The 20,109-nt window shown below is 45.3% G+C and overlaps 1 protein-coding gene across 1 annotated transcript; it reads right to left on the bottom strand.

Moving 5' to 3' along the window:
* Window positions 1–1,934: 1,934 nt before the first annotated feature.
* LOC106605148 (protein FAM110C) lies at window positions 1,935–18,480 on the bottom strand. Its single transcript, XM_014200501.2, has 2 exons — window positions 18,153–18,480; window positions 1,935–4,725 (listed from the first exon to the last, which is right to left on the bottom strand). Exon 2 carries the CDS (start codon window positions 3,857–3,859, stop codon window positions 2,462–2,464), a length of 1,398 nt encoding a protein of 465 aa, XP_014055976.1. The 5' UTR covers window positions 3,860–4,725; window positions 18,153–18,480; the 3' UTR covers window positions 1,935–2,461.
* Between the last annotated feature and the right edge of the window lie 1,629 nt (window positions 18,481–20,109).

The following is a 20,109-nucleotide window of genomic DNA, read 5'->3' as shown; positions in this document are numbered from 1 at the left end:
TTTATTCTTAAAATTGTCTGTGTACAACATCATACACATTTCTCTTTGGAATAAAAACTATACCTCTCATATATGGAAAATAAAACAGATCAAAAAATGTACAGAGCAATTTTGTAAACATGCAAGAGAACAGTTTGCACAAATCCAGTTTAAGGGGGGGGGTCCAGTTGTTTTGGGCACCATGCTACTTACAGAGAGAAAACACCATGGCTCTAAAAGGGGATCGGTTGTTGATTTATTACATAGCCTATCATGTGACCTTCCTCAGGTCCAATATTACTCATCCCAATGACTCTCTCTGTCTCTCCGGGTCACATTCTAACCCGTACATACCACCCGTGGCCCTTCAGTGAATTTTTCAGAGGTATCCCTGGGAGAACTCTGATCAAGGTGACGTTTTCATTTAGATAAAAGGGGCATCACTGACATATTGATGAAGTGAGGTAGGATCTACAGCTATTAAAGGTAGAGGGGGGAGAGAGGGAGTTCTCACCCCAGGCCTAGGGTCTCCTGTGGGGGAGAACCAGATGACCATTGGCCCCAGGGGGGAGAGGAACCCCAACCCCCAAACCAGAGGGAGTCTGGGGGACTCTGTAAACGTCAGCTCTGTGAAGGTGACACCCTCAAATATTTGGCAACCTGATAGCTCATGGCCCCTTACACTTTGAACACCTACTATGGGGAAATATGTTACATGAAAAACAGCAACAAAATAATCTATGTTTGGTGAGGAATTTAAAATGTTTTGTGGTAGCGAAGTAAAAAGTCACTTTTTTCCACAAGGAATTGACCAGTTATCCAGTAAAATAACATATCACACTTTAATTTCTATCCTGCAATGGCAACAAGGTAGCTTACACAGTAGCAACAGATATAAAGGCAATGTAGAGTTCGCTGCCAGCCAGTTACCGTAATTTCCGGACTATTGAGCGCACCTGAATTTAAAAAAAATATTATTTTGAATATAAATAAGCCGCACGTGTCTATAAGCCGCAGGTGCCTACCGGTACATTGAAACAAATGAACATTACACAGGCTTTAACGAAACACGGCTCGTAACAAAAATAAATAGGCTTTAACGAAACACGGCTTGTAACAAAAATAAATAGGCTTTAACGAAACACGGCTTGTAACAAAAAATAAAAAATTAGCAGTAAGCTTTAGTTGTCTTTTTGCACTGAGTCAATTCCTCACGCTGCTGTTTCCAACGTCTTATCATCGACTCATTAAGACCAAGCTCCCGTGCAGCAGCTCTATTTCCTTTTCCAACAGCCAGATCAATCGCCTTCATCTTGAAAGCTGCATCATATGCATTTCTCCGTGTCTTTGCCATGATGAGGGTGACAAAATGACTATCGTAATCAGAATGATGGGAAGTTTGAGAGCGCTCGATTTAATCTAAACAGTAAACAAAAAAGTTGTTTGACCTTAACCCGTTCGGCAATTTCATTGGTCTAATGAAAGCTTCATGCCGCCCAAAAACTGAGCACATCACAGAATGTGTTTTTTTGGAGAGAAAAAAATTAAAAGCGGGAAAAATCCATATATTAGCCGCGTCATTGTTTAAGCCGCGAGGTTCAAAGCGTGGGAATAAAGTTGCGGCTTATAGTCCGGAAATTACGGTACATAGCTGTAGCTGTCAAAATCAATCACAATTGTATCACAACTAACGTATCAGTGGTCAGTAGTTGCTGTGTAAGAGTTAGCTCTCTTTGGGATAAGGTTCAGAGGTGCTGTAGGATCAAAATAACCAACCCTGCGTCCCTCCTTGTCTAATACTACTGTCGCGGTAGTACTGTCTCTAGAGTATTATGCTCAGTGTTTAATAGGAGAGGAGTCTCCTATAAAGCTCTTTCTCTTTCTCTCTCTCTCACTCGTTTCCTCTCTCTTTCTCACTCGTTTCCTCTCTCTTTCTCACTCGTTTCCTCTCTCTCACTTTTCGTCCATTTCAGTGCATTAACGACCCCACAGGGGTCCCTCGCGTGTTTGTCGCAACGCCTGCGTTTAAGAAAAAAAAAAAAAGCAACACACAAACTAAACTGGCACAGTTCGGAATGAGGTACTCACGGTTCACTCCAGTCTAGAAAAAAACGGTGGTTTTCCATTCTAAATTATGAATTTGTTCGAGAGAAGAGAGTAGGGTTGTGTTGTTGTGCGTCCACGACACTAAATACAGCCTCATCTGTGCCTGTTGTTTTCTCACTGATGCGCCTTTTTGTTGGTTGTAGAGTCAGAGGGGAGTGGGCGGGACAGCCATATCCAACACAACCACACACACTCACTGACACTAACATCTTCAGGGGTAAATGATTCCACTCGAAAATAAGGTGTAGGCCATCCACACCCCTCACACTTTCCGTAGGACATATAAATACAGCATATCAACCTGGGAGAAGACTAAGGATTACAATACAATAACAAAGTCTCTGTCCTTCAGTCACTTCTTTTAGAGAAGTGGTGTCTAAACAGTGGACTCTTTGGGCCCCTCCTGTGCTGCGTTCTTGCAGCTGTAGAGCCATTTGATGACACGGGCGTTCCTCTCGATGATTGACACCCCCGTGGTCAGCTTCTCGGCCACCTCCTCCTGGAAAAGCCCCGCCTCTCCTGAGTGGCGGGAGAACTCGCTGGGCTCCGAGCCACCGCCCCCTCCCCCTATGCTCCTCAGCACCAATGAGAGCGTGTCTACGTCGCTGGCCCCACCCAGGAAGTTCTCAGGCCCCAGCCGGTCCACCATGTCCAGGTCCAGCCCGCAGTAGTCAAAGAAACGCTCCTGGTCAGACAACGCCACTGAGCATCGCAGAAGCAGATCTGACTTGGAGCGTTGTAGTCCTGAACGCCACCGCGGTGGTGGTGGCGGCGGCACCCGCTTCCAGATGTCCGCCTCGTTGTTAGTGTGGTCACTCACGTTGTTGCCCTTGGTGATGCCATTGCCATTTCTGGTACCATTGGTGGCGCCAGTGCTAACACAGCTAACACTATTCTTAGTCCGCTCCAGTGTACAGCTGAAGCCAGGGCTGAGGCCAGGGCTGGGCAGCGGTGAGCGCTCGTGGTCCGTCTTACTGGATCTCCGGCTACCCGGCCCTCCCTGTCCCCCGTCCACGGTGTCCTTGTCATTGGTCCAGGACATGCGTGAGTCACCATCCCGCGACAGAGCTTTCTCCTCGCTGATCACCATCTTCTGGGTGTCCCCCTCGCCCCCGCCACTCTTCTCCCGCATGGAGCCCTGGAAGAGGCGGCGGACAAAGTTGTACCCCTTTATCTCCATGTTGGAGTTCCCCAGTATGACGCCACTACTAGGCAGGCTTTTACACTCTTTCTTCTGCCGGTAGATGACCAGGGAGTCAGGCCGCAGCATGCGCTTACCGGTGCTCCTCCTCAGGATGGGGGCACTGTGAGGGGCTACCAGGGGTACGGAGGGTGGTGTCCTGGGGGTCCTGGGGCTGGGTGGGGTCACCTTGTTGGCGTTACTCCTGTTCCGTGCTTCCACATCCACCGACGTCCTCCGATTCTCCTTCCTCGAGTCATCATTCTCGTTCTCGTCTCGTACGTTGAGTGGGCCGGTCAGGGTGGTGAAAGGGGCAGAGGATCGGCGGGGTGGCAGCCGTGGGGTGAGACTCCCAGGCACGGTGAGGGGACGACGGTGTGGAGGAGGTGGTGTGCAGGGCACCAGGACAGGCTCCTGTTTGGTGTTAATGACCTGCTGGCTCTTAACGTACTTGGCCTTGTCTGCCTCTAGTCTCTCTACAGCGCTGATAGATCGGCCCTGGCCCCCACCCTCCATCTGCCTACGCAGGTAGTCCGGGCCCTTGTTGAGGAGCCTCAGAGGTGAGGGGGATCCTATGGGTGTTAGCGGTTTCATGGTGCTCCACCCTTTTGGGTAAAGACATCAAAACAGCAGCCCCAAAATGGCTGCCTTCTCCTGCAGCTAGTGGCGAAAGGTGTTCCCCCTGGATTTATTGTTGTACCTTTCAAGTTATAGTCTGGTGTGAGCTTTTCAGTAAGCTTTCTGCTTCAGAACTAAAGACATAGCAGCTCCCATTCTCACTCACAGTTCCTGAATCTCTCTACTGAGGAAATAAATAGGTAGCAATTCTGTGACCACAGAGGCCAAGTTTGTTGTGGAGCGTGCTATAGATAGCTTATAGTCTCTTTTTGGGCACTGTTGGAGCGCAGACAAATTGATATCTCTATCTAGTATTTACACAGGCATTTGGATAAATGGGCAGGGTGCAGGGAAATCCTGTTGCCACTGGCCAACAGCACTCCCAAATGGGATGTTCTCCTGCCCACAGCGCAGCAGAAATAGCAGGCAGAGTTCACTTTGAAAGGGTTACTATTTTTCACCCTCCCCCTTTCTTTCTTTCTTTCTTTCTTTCTTTCTTTCTTTCTTTCTTTCTTTCTTTCTTTCTTTCTTTCTTTCTTTCTTTCTTTCTTTCTTTCTTTCTTTCTTTCTTTCTTTCTTTGTCCGTCTCTCTCTGAGCGATCACTCCTTTTCCGTTGATCTTTTCACTGAAGGTTAGCCCTGGGAAATGAGATATAATGGCCTCAAATATTTGCTTTGCGAAGGAAGGCAGTCTGAGGGACGCTGGGTTTGAGAGACTCCTATTTGTTCGGCCGCCGTCGCGGTTGAGGTGACCTGAGAGTGGGCGGCACCGGGACACTTCGGACGTTGATGGACGGATGAAGGACTTGTCCTTGTCCTCACCTCACCTGCACTCACAGTCCCTGGGAGAAAAAGATTTAAAAAAGAGAGGTGTTAGCACGACCTGCTTTTCTCAAAGGCAGCAGAGACAGAGAAACAGAGAGAGACCATATGGCAGAGAGTGACAGTAGTCCCTAAAGCTCACACTGAGCTCATGTCGCACTCTTTAGAGCTGGAATGAGTCCTGTGTCTATCAGGAAAGAGCTGGGCCAAGCTCCCACGCATGCACTGAGCTGACTGCTATTGGGAATACACAAAACATGCCAATCCAAGTTTTACGAGGAATTGAATATCTTGGAGGCTACATTCATTGTAGCAATCATACTTCTGCATTGATATTCATCACACCCTGTAGCTGTGAGAGAATGTGTCTGTGTGTCTATGTGCAGAAGGAGAAAGAGCTCAACACATCTCCCTAAACGATTTCTCCTCAACATGCAAGGTTGACAGAAAAGAGGCAATCGCTCCTAATATAAAATTGCATAATCAGCTGTGATGAGTTGAACAAAGTTTCTGCACACCACATTTGAATTCCTAAACAGCTGCACAGAATACTTCACTAACACAAGACCATCAATATTTAAAAACCCTGCAAAATAAAACTGCTATGTAAACCAATACACTTCCAACGCAATAACTCTCTCACAGTCGCAGCGAGACAGCTTGTTCTCCGAATTAGCAAGCCCCAGTGAAAGATAAATTCAACTTTAAACCAAAAGTAACTGGAGTTGTTTGAAAATGGTACATATCTCAATGACATGTCGCATAGAAAGAGAAGACTTATTTTTAGGGGAACGCATTGCGCTGACTTGGGAGTAAGGAAGGGAGGGGACAAGGTTGTGTGTCTATAATGGGATAGGGAGCCTAAACCAAGGCGCAGAGAAAGTATTTATAGCTAGAGAGCATCCCAACATGATTATCGTGTGTGTATGTGCATGCACTTGCACGCATGTGTGTATGTGTGTGTCAGCATGTGGCAATAAGGCCCTGCCCATTAAATTGTTTGTCTACAGAGTTGGTTTGCAGATTATCAGGCCTTTTGGAGAGCGCACATTCATTTTTATTTACCTTTATTTAACTAGGCAAGTCAGTTAGAACAAATTCTTATTTCACAATGACGGCCTACCCCGACCAAACCCTCCCCTAACCCGGACAACGCTGGGCCAATTGTGTGCCGCCCTATGGGACTCCCAATTACGACCGGTTGTGATACAGCCAGGGATCAAGACCAGGGTCTGTAGTGACACCTCCAGCACTGAGATGCAGTGCCTTAGACCGCTGCGCCACTCGAGAGCCTACATAGGCTGCCATCTGTGGTATAGCAGTAGAAAGACCTTGTCTTTCAACCCCAAAACTGCTACAAAAACCTGAGAGCACAGGTGGTGGCTGTTTTTCATTTACTTTCCCCCAAAAAGTATTAAGAAACTGGTCCAGAAAACCAAATGTGCTCCTTCTGCTGTGTGACTGCTGAAGAATCAGAGTGGTATTGTTCTCAGAGTGGCCTGAGGTGTGATACAAATAAGTCTATTTTGGCTCTTTGTTTTTATGAGGCAAAACAATGAGTGACCTCCTTCTGACAGGAAAAGGATCTATGTCTGTGGTGTTTTTAAAGGGTTTTGTGTAGACATTACATAACAGTATAAGGTTAGTATGTTGGTACGGTTCAATAGCAAAGAAACAGAGGCACTTTGCAAATAGCAAGTACTTTCCATAAGGATCCTAGCCCTATTGATCACGAAACAAACCTCCAAGACTTTACACAAAGTCCTATGAATTTGTGAAAAAGCTAATTACTGGCACCATGACATAAAAAAGGGGGCTTACCTCCCTACCTCCGGCGTTTAGGTTGGGTCTCTACCGTTCAACCTCCACACCTCTCTCGCATCAACCCCCCTCTGCCCTGCTGTCACAAGGCCTAGAAGGCCTACTATTATAAATTCAGTCTAGAGAGGAGGGGGGACGGCTACACTTTCCAGATGTCAAGCAGGCGAGGCCGGGAAAGGTACCCATTGTTTGGAATAAGTTCCGGAACAAAACTCAACAGGTGCCAGAGGAAAGAGCCTAGACAGGGATAAAAACAGAAAGGGTAACACTTTATTTGGATGGTCCATCTGTAGATGCTCTAGATCTACAGACTATCAGTAACATTTCAACCAAGTACTGTATCTACTAACCCTTAACCCTGATCCTTACTCTAAATGTAACCCTTACCCTAAACCATATTCTAAACCTAACCCTAACCTTAGCAAGCAGTTGCCTAGTTTGTTTATAGTATGACCATCTGTATCTACAGATGGACTATCCAGACCATCCAATAAAGTGTGACTACAGAAAGAAACTGGGAAAGAAAAATGTAGCGGGAACTAAGGGTAGCGTTGGTGGAGGTGGTGGGGCATCATATTTACCACGCACTGTTCTTCCGGAGGATATGTGCTCCCTCAGACAGCAGGATTGCCGTTTCAAGTGGCAGGATTATGCCAGTGGAGCGTAAAGCAACATTAGTGCCTGCCTATGAACCCAAATATGGGGTACTGATGACCGACCCTGTGTCCAGTTGTTCAGTCCAATCTGAATAGGAGTTGTATAGAGTTTGTGGCATGGAGTAGATCCTGGTTTTAGTACTGACCAATGGAAGACAAAAACGGGTGACCGCAGGATGTCGGAGTCAAGAGCTAAGCAAATACGAATAGAAACACGTTATATGACAAAACAAGGGAGAATGTTTCGAATGTGAAAGTATAACTCCATAGACCATACGTCTTTTGAAAACCACTGCCTTTTCACTAAGACCAAGTTGAAAAACCATGTTCCCCTCTGAGATTGACTGTGTTCATAAGAATGCCTTTTGTTGTTTGAAATGTAAACGTCTTCTGAAGGCATTGTATTCATTGGATGTGACTACAGCCGTTTGAAGAGAGCCAGCCAGTCTCTGATTAGAGGTTATCTCTTGCTCTGAGCACTGTGAGTACTATCACTGAGAACAATGCATAGATCAGTGTGAATCACAACTCTAGCCGTTGGTTGTTTGGGACACTATTTATTACTTACAAACCAGACAGTGGCCCAGATTTAAGTTTGCTCATATTGCTTCTGGACACACATGGTGATTGATAACTGAGAGAAGATTTAGAAATAGACAGGTTTAGAAATAGACAAGCCACAAAGTAAGAAAACAGGTTGGACCTGAAAACACAGGCTGAGGTCAGTAGACCAGGTTGACGCGTACGAACGTGCGCACACACACACACAGTGAGAGCGAGGGGTGACCCAACCTGGATTTACACACAGACAACAGCCTCCATTAACTCCATTGACTCTAATGAGACTAATTAGTACCCAGCACCCTTTACTGTGATCCTCTCTCTTTTGAAAAGCGTGTGACGGCCACAGCAGAACATTCCTCCTATTACACTGCATCGCCCCTGCTCCCGCCCTGACTACCTCCTTCTCTCACAATGGGTAGTTATTAACCTCTTCTGTATCCCTCTCATCTCCCTGGCTTTCATACGTCACTGTCCATCTCTCATCTTTTTCTACCTCCTCTCGCGTTCTCTCTCTCTCTCGCTGTATTTGTCTCTCTCTCCCACCCCCCTCTCTCTCCTGCTGTCTTTCGCTCTGTTTTTCCCGCCCACCCTGTCATCCCCCCCCCGTCTGTCCCCTCTCTCTCCCTCTCTGTCTGTGAAGCTGCTAGCCCGCCTGCAGGGAAGGCTTAACCAGGCGCTCCATATAGCCCATAAGAAGAAGCAGATGTTTTGTGTCACGCTGCATCAGCACAGACAACTGGGGCCGAGAGAGTAGCGAGCGCGAAAAGGGTCCGACGTTCCGTGGTCACAAGGGTCGCGTTGCGGTTGTGTGCACAACAAATGGATTCGGCTCACCCAATTTTGCTTTTAATCAATGGTATTATTTGGCCTACTTGGTTAATGAGTATGACCCAGGTTTGATAAACCAAAAGCAAAGGTCATGCCTATATGTTTCCCACTGCACAGCTCAGAGGACAGGCCTAATTCAAAAACAACTCATTCAATTTGTTGTTAACTTTGCTACTGTTTCAAATAGAAATGGTGCTAGAGGTAAGCTATATGAGTAAGCAAAGACATTTGACTAGGAAGGGTTAAAGAGTGCCAGTAGATTTCTGTTGATTACTCTGGTGGGGAAGAGAGGGCTCAAACCCAGGAAGTGTTTGTTTGGTTCATGAGGACTTCATCATCTACCCACCAATGAACCAGCTAGAGTCCAGAGCTAACATAGCATATCCAAAGGAAACCGGCTGTCCTCAGTTTAGAAGGTTCAAACAAGTTCCACTTTGAAATATGCATTCAGAGTGATAAACACAAGATAAGAGGTACATCAATTCTCGGAGAGACCACCTTTGAAGCACTTTAAAATGTGTTGACCCTCTTTTTTACCTGTCAAATAAACGAGGGGCATCTACTGTGAACTATCTCTCAATCTTCACCCCTATATTTTCTCATTTCTCTTTCTCCTGTATTCCCCTTTTCTTCCTGACGTTTGAAACATCTGGCTCCTCTCTGTAGGATGAAACAGGCAGAAGATGGAAGACCGTCGCCATTGGACTCATTTTAACCGGGACCTATTCAGGATTCTCTTGCGGCGTTTGTAGATTCTATGGATGCACTACATGCCCAGGTCGACAGCGCCATGTGTGAACATAAAGACTATGACCATTAACGGTCCAAATGAACGGTTCAATCCTGTTGGGCCGTTAACCAGCACTACAGAAACATCTCTAGAGGGTGTGTTCTAAGGATGGACAGAGAATTGGCTCCACAGACTAGGGCCACAGACATTACATTATTAACGGCTCTAAACAATGGCTCTCTCTGGGTCTAGTAGATAAGAAGGGAAAGACCTGGACTACTCCATCTCATTAGCTGGGGGAGGACAAAAAACAACAACATGACAATAAAAAAAAGAACAGAGACGGAGCCAGGGGGACAAACACCCCTCCACTGGCCCAACAGACAAAGCCAGTGACACACCGTAAATCCCATCACAATGGTGAGGCTTCGAGTGCCATCAGGCCATTAGCTACTTGATGTATGGTTGGGGGGGGCAGGAGGCGGGGGATGTTGCAGGGTGGGGTGGGGATGGGGGGGGGTACCTCAGACCCCTCCACTGTCATGCAGGGGGGCATCAGGTCACAAGGGGGACGACTTAAGGGACCGCCACCTCACTAGACCTCCTCCAACCATAAAATAGACGAGATGCCCACTTAACTCACTGAACGTGGCTCTTTTGTCATTCAAAGCTAATCACTGGAAGACAGTGAGTGGAGCGTGGAAGCCTATACGTGCGAAATAGAGACAGCCAGTACAGACGTGGAGATGAACGCAATCTGTTCTGCTCTGTATCATTACCACTTTACAGTCTATAAGTCAAAGATTTATATGAGCCTAGTCCAAGCTTATTCAAGGTTGGGAAAGTCCTTCAAGTCCGAAGCCAATCACAAAAACCTGAAGTACAGAACGTCACTTAAAAAAAAGCACCATTGTTTAGCTACTCAAAAGACACATGGACTACCTGATTGTGGCACTGGAGGTGCAAGACTGCCAGCCCTGGTCAACCTCTTATCAGCTCTCACACCCGTGCAAAGCTAATAAAGGTTGAAACGGTTGAGATAAGACGGCCAGACTTCCTAGACTATTCTAACTTTTATCAACAGATCAAACCAACTCCCTTTTTTCCCCGACAGCAGGAGCAGGCACCCTCCTGGTCGAGCTGATAACCGCAGCACAGTTGACCTACAGTATGTAACCCAATGACTCAATACTGACTGTGTGTTACACATTTTAGGCCTAATGCATGGAAAAATACAATTAAGCATGTGTTTTGCCCACATAGACAATTCTACAGATGCAGAAAAACATAGCTCTCTTCATTGGCCTTTCAGTATTATATTCGTTCAGATATCTTTCCAATGGAGCACTACACGTAACTTTGACTTGTCGTGGGGGACCCCCCCCCCCCGCCCGTCCCATCCCGTCCCGTCCCGTCCCGTCCCCGTCCCTAGTGGAAGTTACTGCCATGGATGCAACCTGTGTTCCACTCCGGACCTCTGGAACCAGTCCCAGCCCCTGACTCCCTGGTAACCCGTGACACAATATAGTGACACCTGATCCACTCTCTGTCTACAGCTCAGTGGTGGAATGTTAAGCCTCCACTATGATGCCTCACTGTCGACGAGTGAACTAACGTACACTTGGAAGGGGAACCTATCAAGAAAATGTTGGAAAAATGTATTATATAAAGCCTATATAAAGACCTATAGTCCTTCTGGTCAGGATTTTGGGGAATGCAGCTGAGGTCAAAAGGGAGATGGGAGAGGTTGGTGGTGGATTGGGGGGAGTGTGTGTGTGTGTGTGTGTGTGTGTGTGTGTGTGTGTGTGTGTGTGTGTGTGTGTGTGTGTGTGTGTGTGTGTGTGTGTGTGTGTGTGTGTGTGTGTGTGTGTGTGTGTGTGTGTGCATGCCTGCTTGGGGGGCAGTAGGCTTCTCTGCAGGTATGTGGTGCCTCCAACCCAGGTCTGGATAGCTTTGTGTACATATTCTAAGCAATGACCACCACTGTTACACCTATAAATGCCAACATGTCTTTATGTGACCAAACAAAACGAACCCTCTGTCAAATATACTGCTGAATGCTGTGTGTGTAAGAAAGAACCCTGTTGGGTGCCAGAGATCCCCCCCCCCCGAACCTCCCAAATACACCATCCTGGGGTTGTATGCATAGTACTGTACACACACATAAATCTGGGCACATCCCGAAAGCCCCTGGAGTGTTAGATTATGAAGGCTGTTCTCCCAGTGAGCCCTCATTAAAGCTCTCAGCTGGCGTGAAAGCTCTAACTAGAGCTCTTGCTGGAGACGAGCCAGATGTTTGATTTCAATAAGTCGGAAGAATTCGCCCTCTCTGAAACAGCATACGCCGGTTTCTAATGGTTTCATAGTGTTAAAAGAGAGTTTGAGGCATGCGGCCAATTTCCAGAGCCTGTAAGGGAATGTCCAACAAGATGAGAGGGTTCATGTCTTTTCTCTTTCCACTTTGTGTTAGTACACAAAACACATTTAGTCAGCGCTGCAGTTTTGCATGTAACCACAAATCTACTTAATAAAAGGCTGACTATTTAGACGCTACAAGTTTAGCACAGCTGGGCAACTTGTGTGTAAGATCTGTCTAAACATGAGGGTGTCTGCATGTACAACCTCTTAGCACTGTAAATAGAAAATAACGGGGACCCCAAAACATTTTCACAGAAGTCTTACAACGTCGCTGGGATGTTCCAACCAGATATTTTGTCTGTTATAGCATCATCCAAGTGTTGGAGGGGCAGTAAAGGGTTATCATGTAGTCATGGGTGGTGGGGTGAGGCTCCTCCAGCTGCCTCCCTAGTGTCCATTGACCAAACATCATGTCATCTCTCAACACACTGACACATCCTAGCCAATCACTGCGCCGGAGGACACCCACTACCACCACTCACAGTCTCACACTTTCCATCGATTAGCTATCTGTCCCACTACGGATGAACCATGGCCTGAATACAATGTACCGACCTACAATGTAGGCTACCAGACATTTATCACCAACCCACCACCAATGTGACCGACACAGCTATCAACTGAACGGAAAAACCAATATGACTCGATTAGCTTACCTTTCAACTTACCCTGAGGAAAAGAGAGAATGTCAGCTAATTTGTTTTTCATATTTCCCTGCGAAAACATGCCACATTTACAGAGGCCCACCAAGCACCGACCACTTATGACTTGCCCTACTTTTTAATTTTTGGGGGGATATTTCCGAACCGAATAAAGGAGTCAACCATGGAGAAAACTAGATGAGGGTAAAACCTCTCAAACACAGACCCAGAACAAGGCCCAGTGTTTTCCTTCCTGCCATATGTACTAGTGTGTCACCTCCACTGAACCTGCCAGCTGCCTTCACTCATTACCCAGTCGTCGGCCCACGTCTCCACAAAAAGGCCCCAAGTGCCACAGAAATAGACCCCCCGTTCCTCCTCCTTGCCCTGTCAGAGTCACCAAGACTTACCATAGTGGGTAGGATGGAATGGACGGCAGGCTCGGAGGCTGCCGGGCCCAGCGCTGCCATGTCTTCTTAATTGAAGGGTCCAGACTGTCATGTGTCAGCGACTGAGTGGATATTACAGCTCTATGGGTGATTCTGATTGGATGTGGCAGAGCCACCGAGGTACCCAGCAGGGCTGTGAACAAATACAGGGATGTGAGAGTGAGAGGGAGAGGAGCTCCCACAGCTGTCACCACGACACAGGGGACCAGTAGGAGATGGAGGGGCGGACCACCTTTCATGATTTAGTTATGGATGATGAATTATTTATTGGGTTAGGGGCTGATAGAGATGGGTCTATGGATGCTACAGTGGGAGGAGGGTTGAGAATCGTGAAAATGACTAGATTAATAGGGAAGATGGTCTGATTTGTTGTGCCGCCGATGAAGATTCTGGAGGGGCACTTTTAGCTCATGCATTCTTAGAAACAAGGGTTCCAAAAGGGTTCTTCAGCTGTCCCCATAGGAGAACCCTTTTTGGTTCCAGGTAGAACTTTTGGGTTCCATGTAGAACCCTCTTAGGTGCCGAACGGATATTTACTGCAATTCTCAGGATTCTATATGTATTGCAATTTGATACTGCGGTTTTATTGCGATTCGATGATCCAAACATATTGCTCATCATATGTCTGCTGTAGGGGGACGTTTTGATCAGTCATGGAAATAAAATAGCTGTAAACAAATTGCTCACTATTTAAAAAGAAGATGGCAGGACTAATACAGGAGTTTTGGTGCAGGTACAGCCAACTAGCACAAACAAAATATTGCGATATCGTAAAAAATTATATGGATGAGGCTAGGTATCTCAAAAGCACCATCTCAAACACAACACATTTAAATGCCATCTCTTGACAAGTTCCTCTTTTTGAATATTTTGTTCCTCTGAACCACTGGTGAGGAAGTTCCCACAGACGGTGGTAACAATCGGCCAAACCAGGCAACAGGAACAATAAAGTCAAATTATAAGCTCCGGTTCTGACAGTTTGTGGGAAGACTGATGGGGTGTTTGAAGTTTCACACAGCAGTGATTGTCAAATGTCTCACACCAGCTGCCTCTCATACACACTATCTCTCTCTCTCACACACACACGCACACACAGACACACACACAGGCACCCACACACACAGCGCCAGGGGGAAGGTGATGTCACTTACAGGACCCTTTACCCTCTAATTAGGAACCTGAGCTTCCCTCCGTAACTAGGGGGCTTCACCTTCTGTAACTAGGGGGCTGTACACAGCAACCATGCAACAGGAAAGGGATTAGGCAAAACAAACGTTTGATTTTCATTTTGGAGAATACAATGTGACACACACAAACCAATGATTTTCATTTGGGTTAATGACTGATTACAAGACTGGTTTGTCAGAGAAAACATAAGAGTTCAGTGGAAAGTGACTGTGGGTTTCATTAACTTTAAGTGATAAGAAACACACGAGGGGCCTATTGTGAACTAAAACCACGAAAGGCCCTGTGGCTTCCACTATACTTCAGCAGTTCAGATTGATGTGGGTCAACGCCAATGAGATTATACATGTGGAGAGTCTCAAAAAAAGAGAGAGTGCAAACATAAATGATAGAGAGAAATGAAGAATGAGTCTGAAAGAACGCAGAAATGAGAAGATGTGTCCCATAGGTGGTTCAGCCCGGTCCTACACCAGAGCACACATGGGTCAATGGCATACCACTGGTCAATGTAAACTGCTATTTGTCAGTCTAGTATGCGACATGTGTATGTCTGTACAACGTTTGTTGCTGGATGAACACGTGGCTATGCATTTACACACACAAACCTCCAGAAAAACGTCACCGTGGGCAATGTGACATTTTTGGCCCTGACTCGACCGCCGCTTGTGAGTCCTCGCTTGGTCAGTCAGAGACCCGGATCCCACCACTGCCGTCAACACCGCGGAGGCCCGGCCCATGTTACATTTAATGTTAGTCATCCTAATGACGTCAGGGCTCCTGTCATCGCTCCAGACCGGGCTGCTGTTGGAGGTTGGCTTTGCCTGCTCTGTTTGTGCCGCTGGGTCTGCCGTAGCAGAGGACATCTTCCTGCCTGGCTGCTCTTGTGGGATCAACTTCAAAGAAAGACAACAGCCTTTATTACAGCAGCTAAATTAGCAGTGTGTGAACCCACTGCCATAGGTGAAAAATACACTACAGATGTTAACAACTGTTCCATGATGCCAGACTGTTCATTTGCAGGTAGTGTAAGTCAGATCACCGCTGGTTCCCGCAGACTGGGAGCCATGAGCATAGGAAGAGATGACGCATACTTGTGTTCTCATATATGGCAGATCTCAAAGCTCATTTCCTAAGGATGAACTTTAAAGGCCAAATACATCAAGGAAGTACACAATTATCTGTGCGATGGGGCAAGGTTGTCTATATATAACCTTCCACAAAACACTGGTGAATGTCCTAAATCTGCCAGGCTCCTGTCCTCACAGCCAAAGATCACCCCTTCTCATCTCCAAAGAGCGACTAGGAATAGAGAATACCACTGAATGGGAGGTTCTACTGCCATGACTGTGCGTACAAATGCCGAAGAATCACAAATGAGCTTTATCGTTCAGTAACGTCATACAAAATCAAACTAACTGCATTGTGGTGGGGGAGATCATGTCGGGTCCCTGGATAGGAAGTAAAAGTAAATCAGCATCATCCCTACTGCATGATATACTAGCACAGCTGTCCATGTCCGCATCTTAAAACATGCAACAGCCTGTCAAAATGGAACAACACCACAAAGTTACCACAGTGCATGATTAAAAAATACCACTGTTGCTCTCCTATATAATCGGAGGGGGAAACAGACTGCTCTATGGACACACACATGCACCACAGTAAGTTTGTTTGTGGTTGCAAGACAAAGGAGTGCCCTTTGTTTGGTCTGGTACTCCAGGTTATTTAGACTGGCCTTCAGTGGTATATGACTCCACACTAATAATCCCCACTCTGCAAGTCTGGATCTACTATCTCCAACTATCAGAAAGAGTTGGTGGGGGATGAATAGAACATAGGCCACACAATGCTCTGGCCCAACCCTAGTCTAAGGGAACTTGAGCAACACCCAATACTGAGTGTGAGATACGAAAGACAAGTCAAAACCTATTGTGTGGTAAAATTGCATAAGAACCTTGTTGAAGAACTACTGATTTGAGCTCCTCTACCTGCTGGCTATGCCATATTGTGAGATCTCAGGTAGCGCTGTCTTCCACCCATGTCTTGCTTTTTAGGGGACTTATTTGGGTCATCAGTGCCTAATATCTTCCCTATAGGTCCATTGCCATTGGTCTAATGTCTAATCCAGGTTAGACTACAATCTGCATGAGGCCACATAAAACGTTGCCATTGCAGGTAAACAGATGCCACACAATGGCTACAAGGCAACATACACTGAACAAAAATATAAATGCAACATGTAAAGTGTTGGTCCCATGTTTCATGAGCTGAAATAAAAGATCCCAGAAATGTTCCAAACACACACACAAAAAAATCTCTCAAATTTTGTGCACAAATTTGTTTACATCCCTGTTAGTGAGCATTTATCCTTTGCCAAGATAATCCATCCACCTGACAGGTGTGGCATATCACGAAGCTAATTAAACAGCATGATCATTACACAGGTGCACCTTGTGCTGGGGACAATAAAAGGCCACTCTAAAATGTGCAGTTTTGTCACAGAACACAATGCCACATATGTCTCAAGTTTTGAGGGAGCGTGCAATTGGCATTCTGACTGCAGAAATGTCCACCAGAACTGTTGTCAGAGAATTTAATGTTAATTTCTTTACCATGTTGTTTTAGAGAACGTCCAACTGGACTCACAACCGCAGAGCACGTGTATAGCGTTGTGTGGGCGAACAGAGTTCCCCATGGTGGCGGTGGGGTTATGGTATGGGCATGCATAAGCTACGGACAACAAACACAATTGCATTTTATCAATAGTAATTTGAACAGGAAAAAAAACACTTGTGACGAGATCCCGAGGCCCATTTTTTTTAAGGTATCTGTGACCAACAGATGCATATCTGTATCCCCAGTCATGTGAAATCCATAGATTAGGGCCTAATGAATTTATTTAAAATGAATGATTTCCTCATAGGAGCTGTAACTCAGTAAAACTCAATGAAACATTGCACTCACTCATGGAAAAGGACAGGGCATTAGAACGAGATCAGATGGTTTGAAGCTCATCCATCATTTCTTCTCATGCCCTAGTTTTTATCCAGATGAAAATATTATGGTCCAAGGTAGTATGCCTTTTTTCCAATCAGAGCGCGGATGTTCAGTCTTATCAGGAAGTCATTTCACCCGATCTCACTTTTATTTGTTGTGTTCATAATATATATATATATATTTGTTTTATAAATAAAAAATATTTTATCTCGACCGTAGTCACAAGCAGTCGTGAAACTAGTCTTAACGACTAGAACAGCTCACGGTGAGTCAGACGAGGGGCCTTCATGTATAGGTTACATGTCATGTGATGAATTATAGTACATGTCAACTTCTCCAACAACGCTGGCCTTCAAGGCTGACAGTTAACCTTTAAAATGCCATGTAGCACTACACAATCCACTTTATGCACAAAAATACATTACTTGTGCTTGCAGTTTATATAAGGCATGTTATAGCCTATCCATCTGGAATGACAAACTGACTGGCACACTGCCTAAAATAGATGCACTATTATGCTTATCCAAGAATACCAAGTCAGTGCACCCGGCTTGAAAGTAGGCTACTTTGCGTTTAGTTATGTTGAGGACAACTCTAGCATGCGTGCATAATTTTGTATACTCCCGTTTCCAACATGATAAAACAGGCATAAATAAAATGTTCCTCTCTGTGAGGCATTTCTGACCCGTTAGCAAAATAACCTCTCATCCGAATAACGCACTGCCAAGACTCACTGAATTCACCTTGTTACATTGCCTAGGGACACGTGTCCAGCGTGCGCTCCAGCACCATTCAGTAAACCTCCTCTCGACAATTACCCTTAATATTCAGTAACGTAATATAATAGCCTACAACAGAGTTATAAACAAGCTATTCTCCCATTTATCCACATATGATCAGACATAATTTATTGCATTATGTACAGCTCAGATCATAGTTGATTAAACCGTAAATAATATGGAAGTAATTATTGTCAATGCTCAATGCTGAAGGCTATTAATTCACGATTGAATTTCGACGCTGAAGGAAAACACTCCTCAAAACGATGGATCCTATTTTGATTGTAATTTACCTAGTAATAAGATCTACAATATGCTAATAAACGGGCATTCTAACTTTGTGCTACTCAATCAATTTAAAAAGACATTTCATGCTCACCTTGTGTTGTGTTGCTCTTCATGCATGTGAAGGTGTCCTCTCGTTTATTTCTGTTCTTTCAACCGCTGGGACTGGACATGGATCTGTCGGAGTGGTTATCTGCTCCGCTTCTTGTGTAGCCTAGTTTATTCGGCAGATAGTCGGACTGACAGACCGCTAGCTTCTTGTCTGCTGTGCTGCGTCCGCTTCCTGCGCAGACTGCCAGAACACTGGGTAGTTTACGTTGTAGCAGCTGTGCGACTCCGTGCCACAGTGTGGAGTGGGCAGGTAGGGCGTTGTGCAAACTGACTCCTGTTCAGCCTTTATGTCGGGGTGGGTGATTGACTTTGTTTTTATTTTTCAGGGCCAGGTAAGTTTTAATCAGATTCAAGATGTTTAGTTAAAGTATTGTACATACATAATCACCGATTATGGACAGGAGGACGATGATAGGCTATGCCTTACCTAATGTACTTCAGAACAATATTGAAGACGAAACTGAACTTGGTATTAGACATTTTTAGATTTGTATTGCTAAAATAGATTTGTGTATGGATGGGCTCATTATACATTTAGTGTTATATTTTTAAGAAAGCTACATGATTCACAATTTGGTACTTTACATGTTTCACTCAATAGATGTTTGATTAAAGCCACATCCTTGGGTTTGCGTTGTCTGGGAAAACCAAATTCATAGATAATTGAAGTCATACAATTTAGGGCGGTAGCAGACTGTCTAGATGGCTACAGAAGATTATATTAAAACGAACAAAAGTCACTTGGGACTGGGGCATTTACTCCGCAAACAAACAATAAAGATATCAAGGGATGTCCTGAATCTCTTGCCTCACTTTTGTTAATTCATTTGGGGTTTGAGGGAAGTCTCCTCAAAGGACCCCTGTGGTGGATTATGGGGATGAGTGGGGATTGGTGGGGCATAGCCTTATATCTACAATCCTCATGAGACATGATTTGTCTCAATTCTCTTTACACATCATCCCTGTACTTGATACTATTTCCTGTGCTTTGTCTATACCTGATGATGATTGGCTTATAATGTGATTAATTGTTGTATAACAAAAGGCTTGTTGTACTGTTGTTCTGGACACTCAGATGTGACTGTAGGGGACAGTTAAGAGTTAATCCAGGGTGTGGGATAAGAGGTGAAGTTTGCCACAATCTGCAATCATCATTGTTGTTTTTTCTCTCCTTCTGTGCTAGTGCTCCCTCCGTCTGTGCCTGTCCCCTTTCCTCCCTTCCTCCCATAAAAAACAGCCAAAAGTGCCAGACTCCAAAAGGTTGGGGGAACGGTGGGAGGAAAGGAAAGAGATAAAGAAGGGATCCACACATTTCACACACACACCTGTTTTTCATTCCCGTGCTCTCATCACTCTTGACAGGGCGAGTGAGGTAGCACAGCACACTGTAACTGGAAATACTCTGCACGCAGTGGCGTCATGCCCATAGGGGGCACAGGGGCACATGCCCCCTCAAATTTGTCCTGTTTTAATAAAAGAAAATATATAGAGTTCCAGTCAAAAGTTTGGACACACTCATTCCAGGGTTTTTCTTTATTTTTACTATTTTCTACATTGTAGAATAATAATGAAGACATCAATACTATGAAATGATACCTATGGAATCATGTAGTAACCAAAAAAGTGTTAAACAAATCAAAATATATTTTATATTTGAGATTCTTCAAAGTAGCTACCCGTTGCCAGCTTTGCACACTATTGACATTCTCTCAACCAGCTTCATGAGGCCTTGTTAAAAGTTATTTTGTGGGGGGTCAATGTAAATTGTCCGGTGGCGATTGTTATGAATTGTTCAGCAGTCTAATGGCTTATGGGTAGAAGTTGTTGAGGAGCCTTTTGGTCCTAGACTTGTCGCTCCGGTACCGCTTGCTGTGCAGTAGCAGAGAAAACAGTCTATAACTTGGGTGACTGGAGTCTCTGACAATTTTATGGGCTTTACT

This window comes from Salmo salar, chromosome ssa05, assembly GCF_905237065.1.
Source record: "Salmo salar chromosome ssa05, Ssal_v3.1, whole genome shotgun sequence".
NCBI lineage: Eukaryota > Metazoa > Chordata > Actinopteri > Salmoniformes > Salmonidae > Salmo > Salmo salar.
This window is presented reverse-complemented; position numbering and strand designations above follow the sequence as displayed.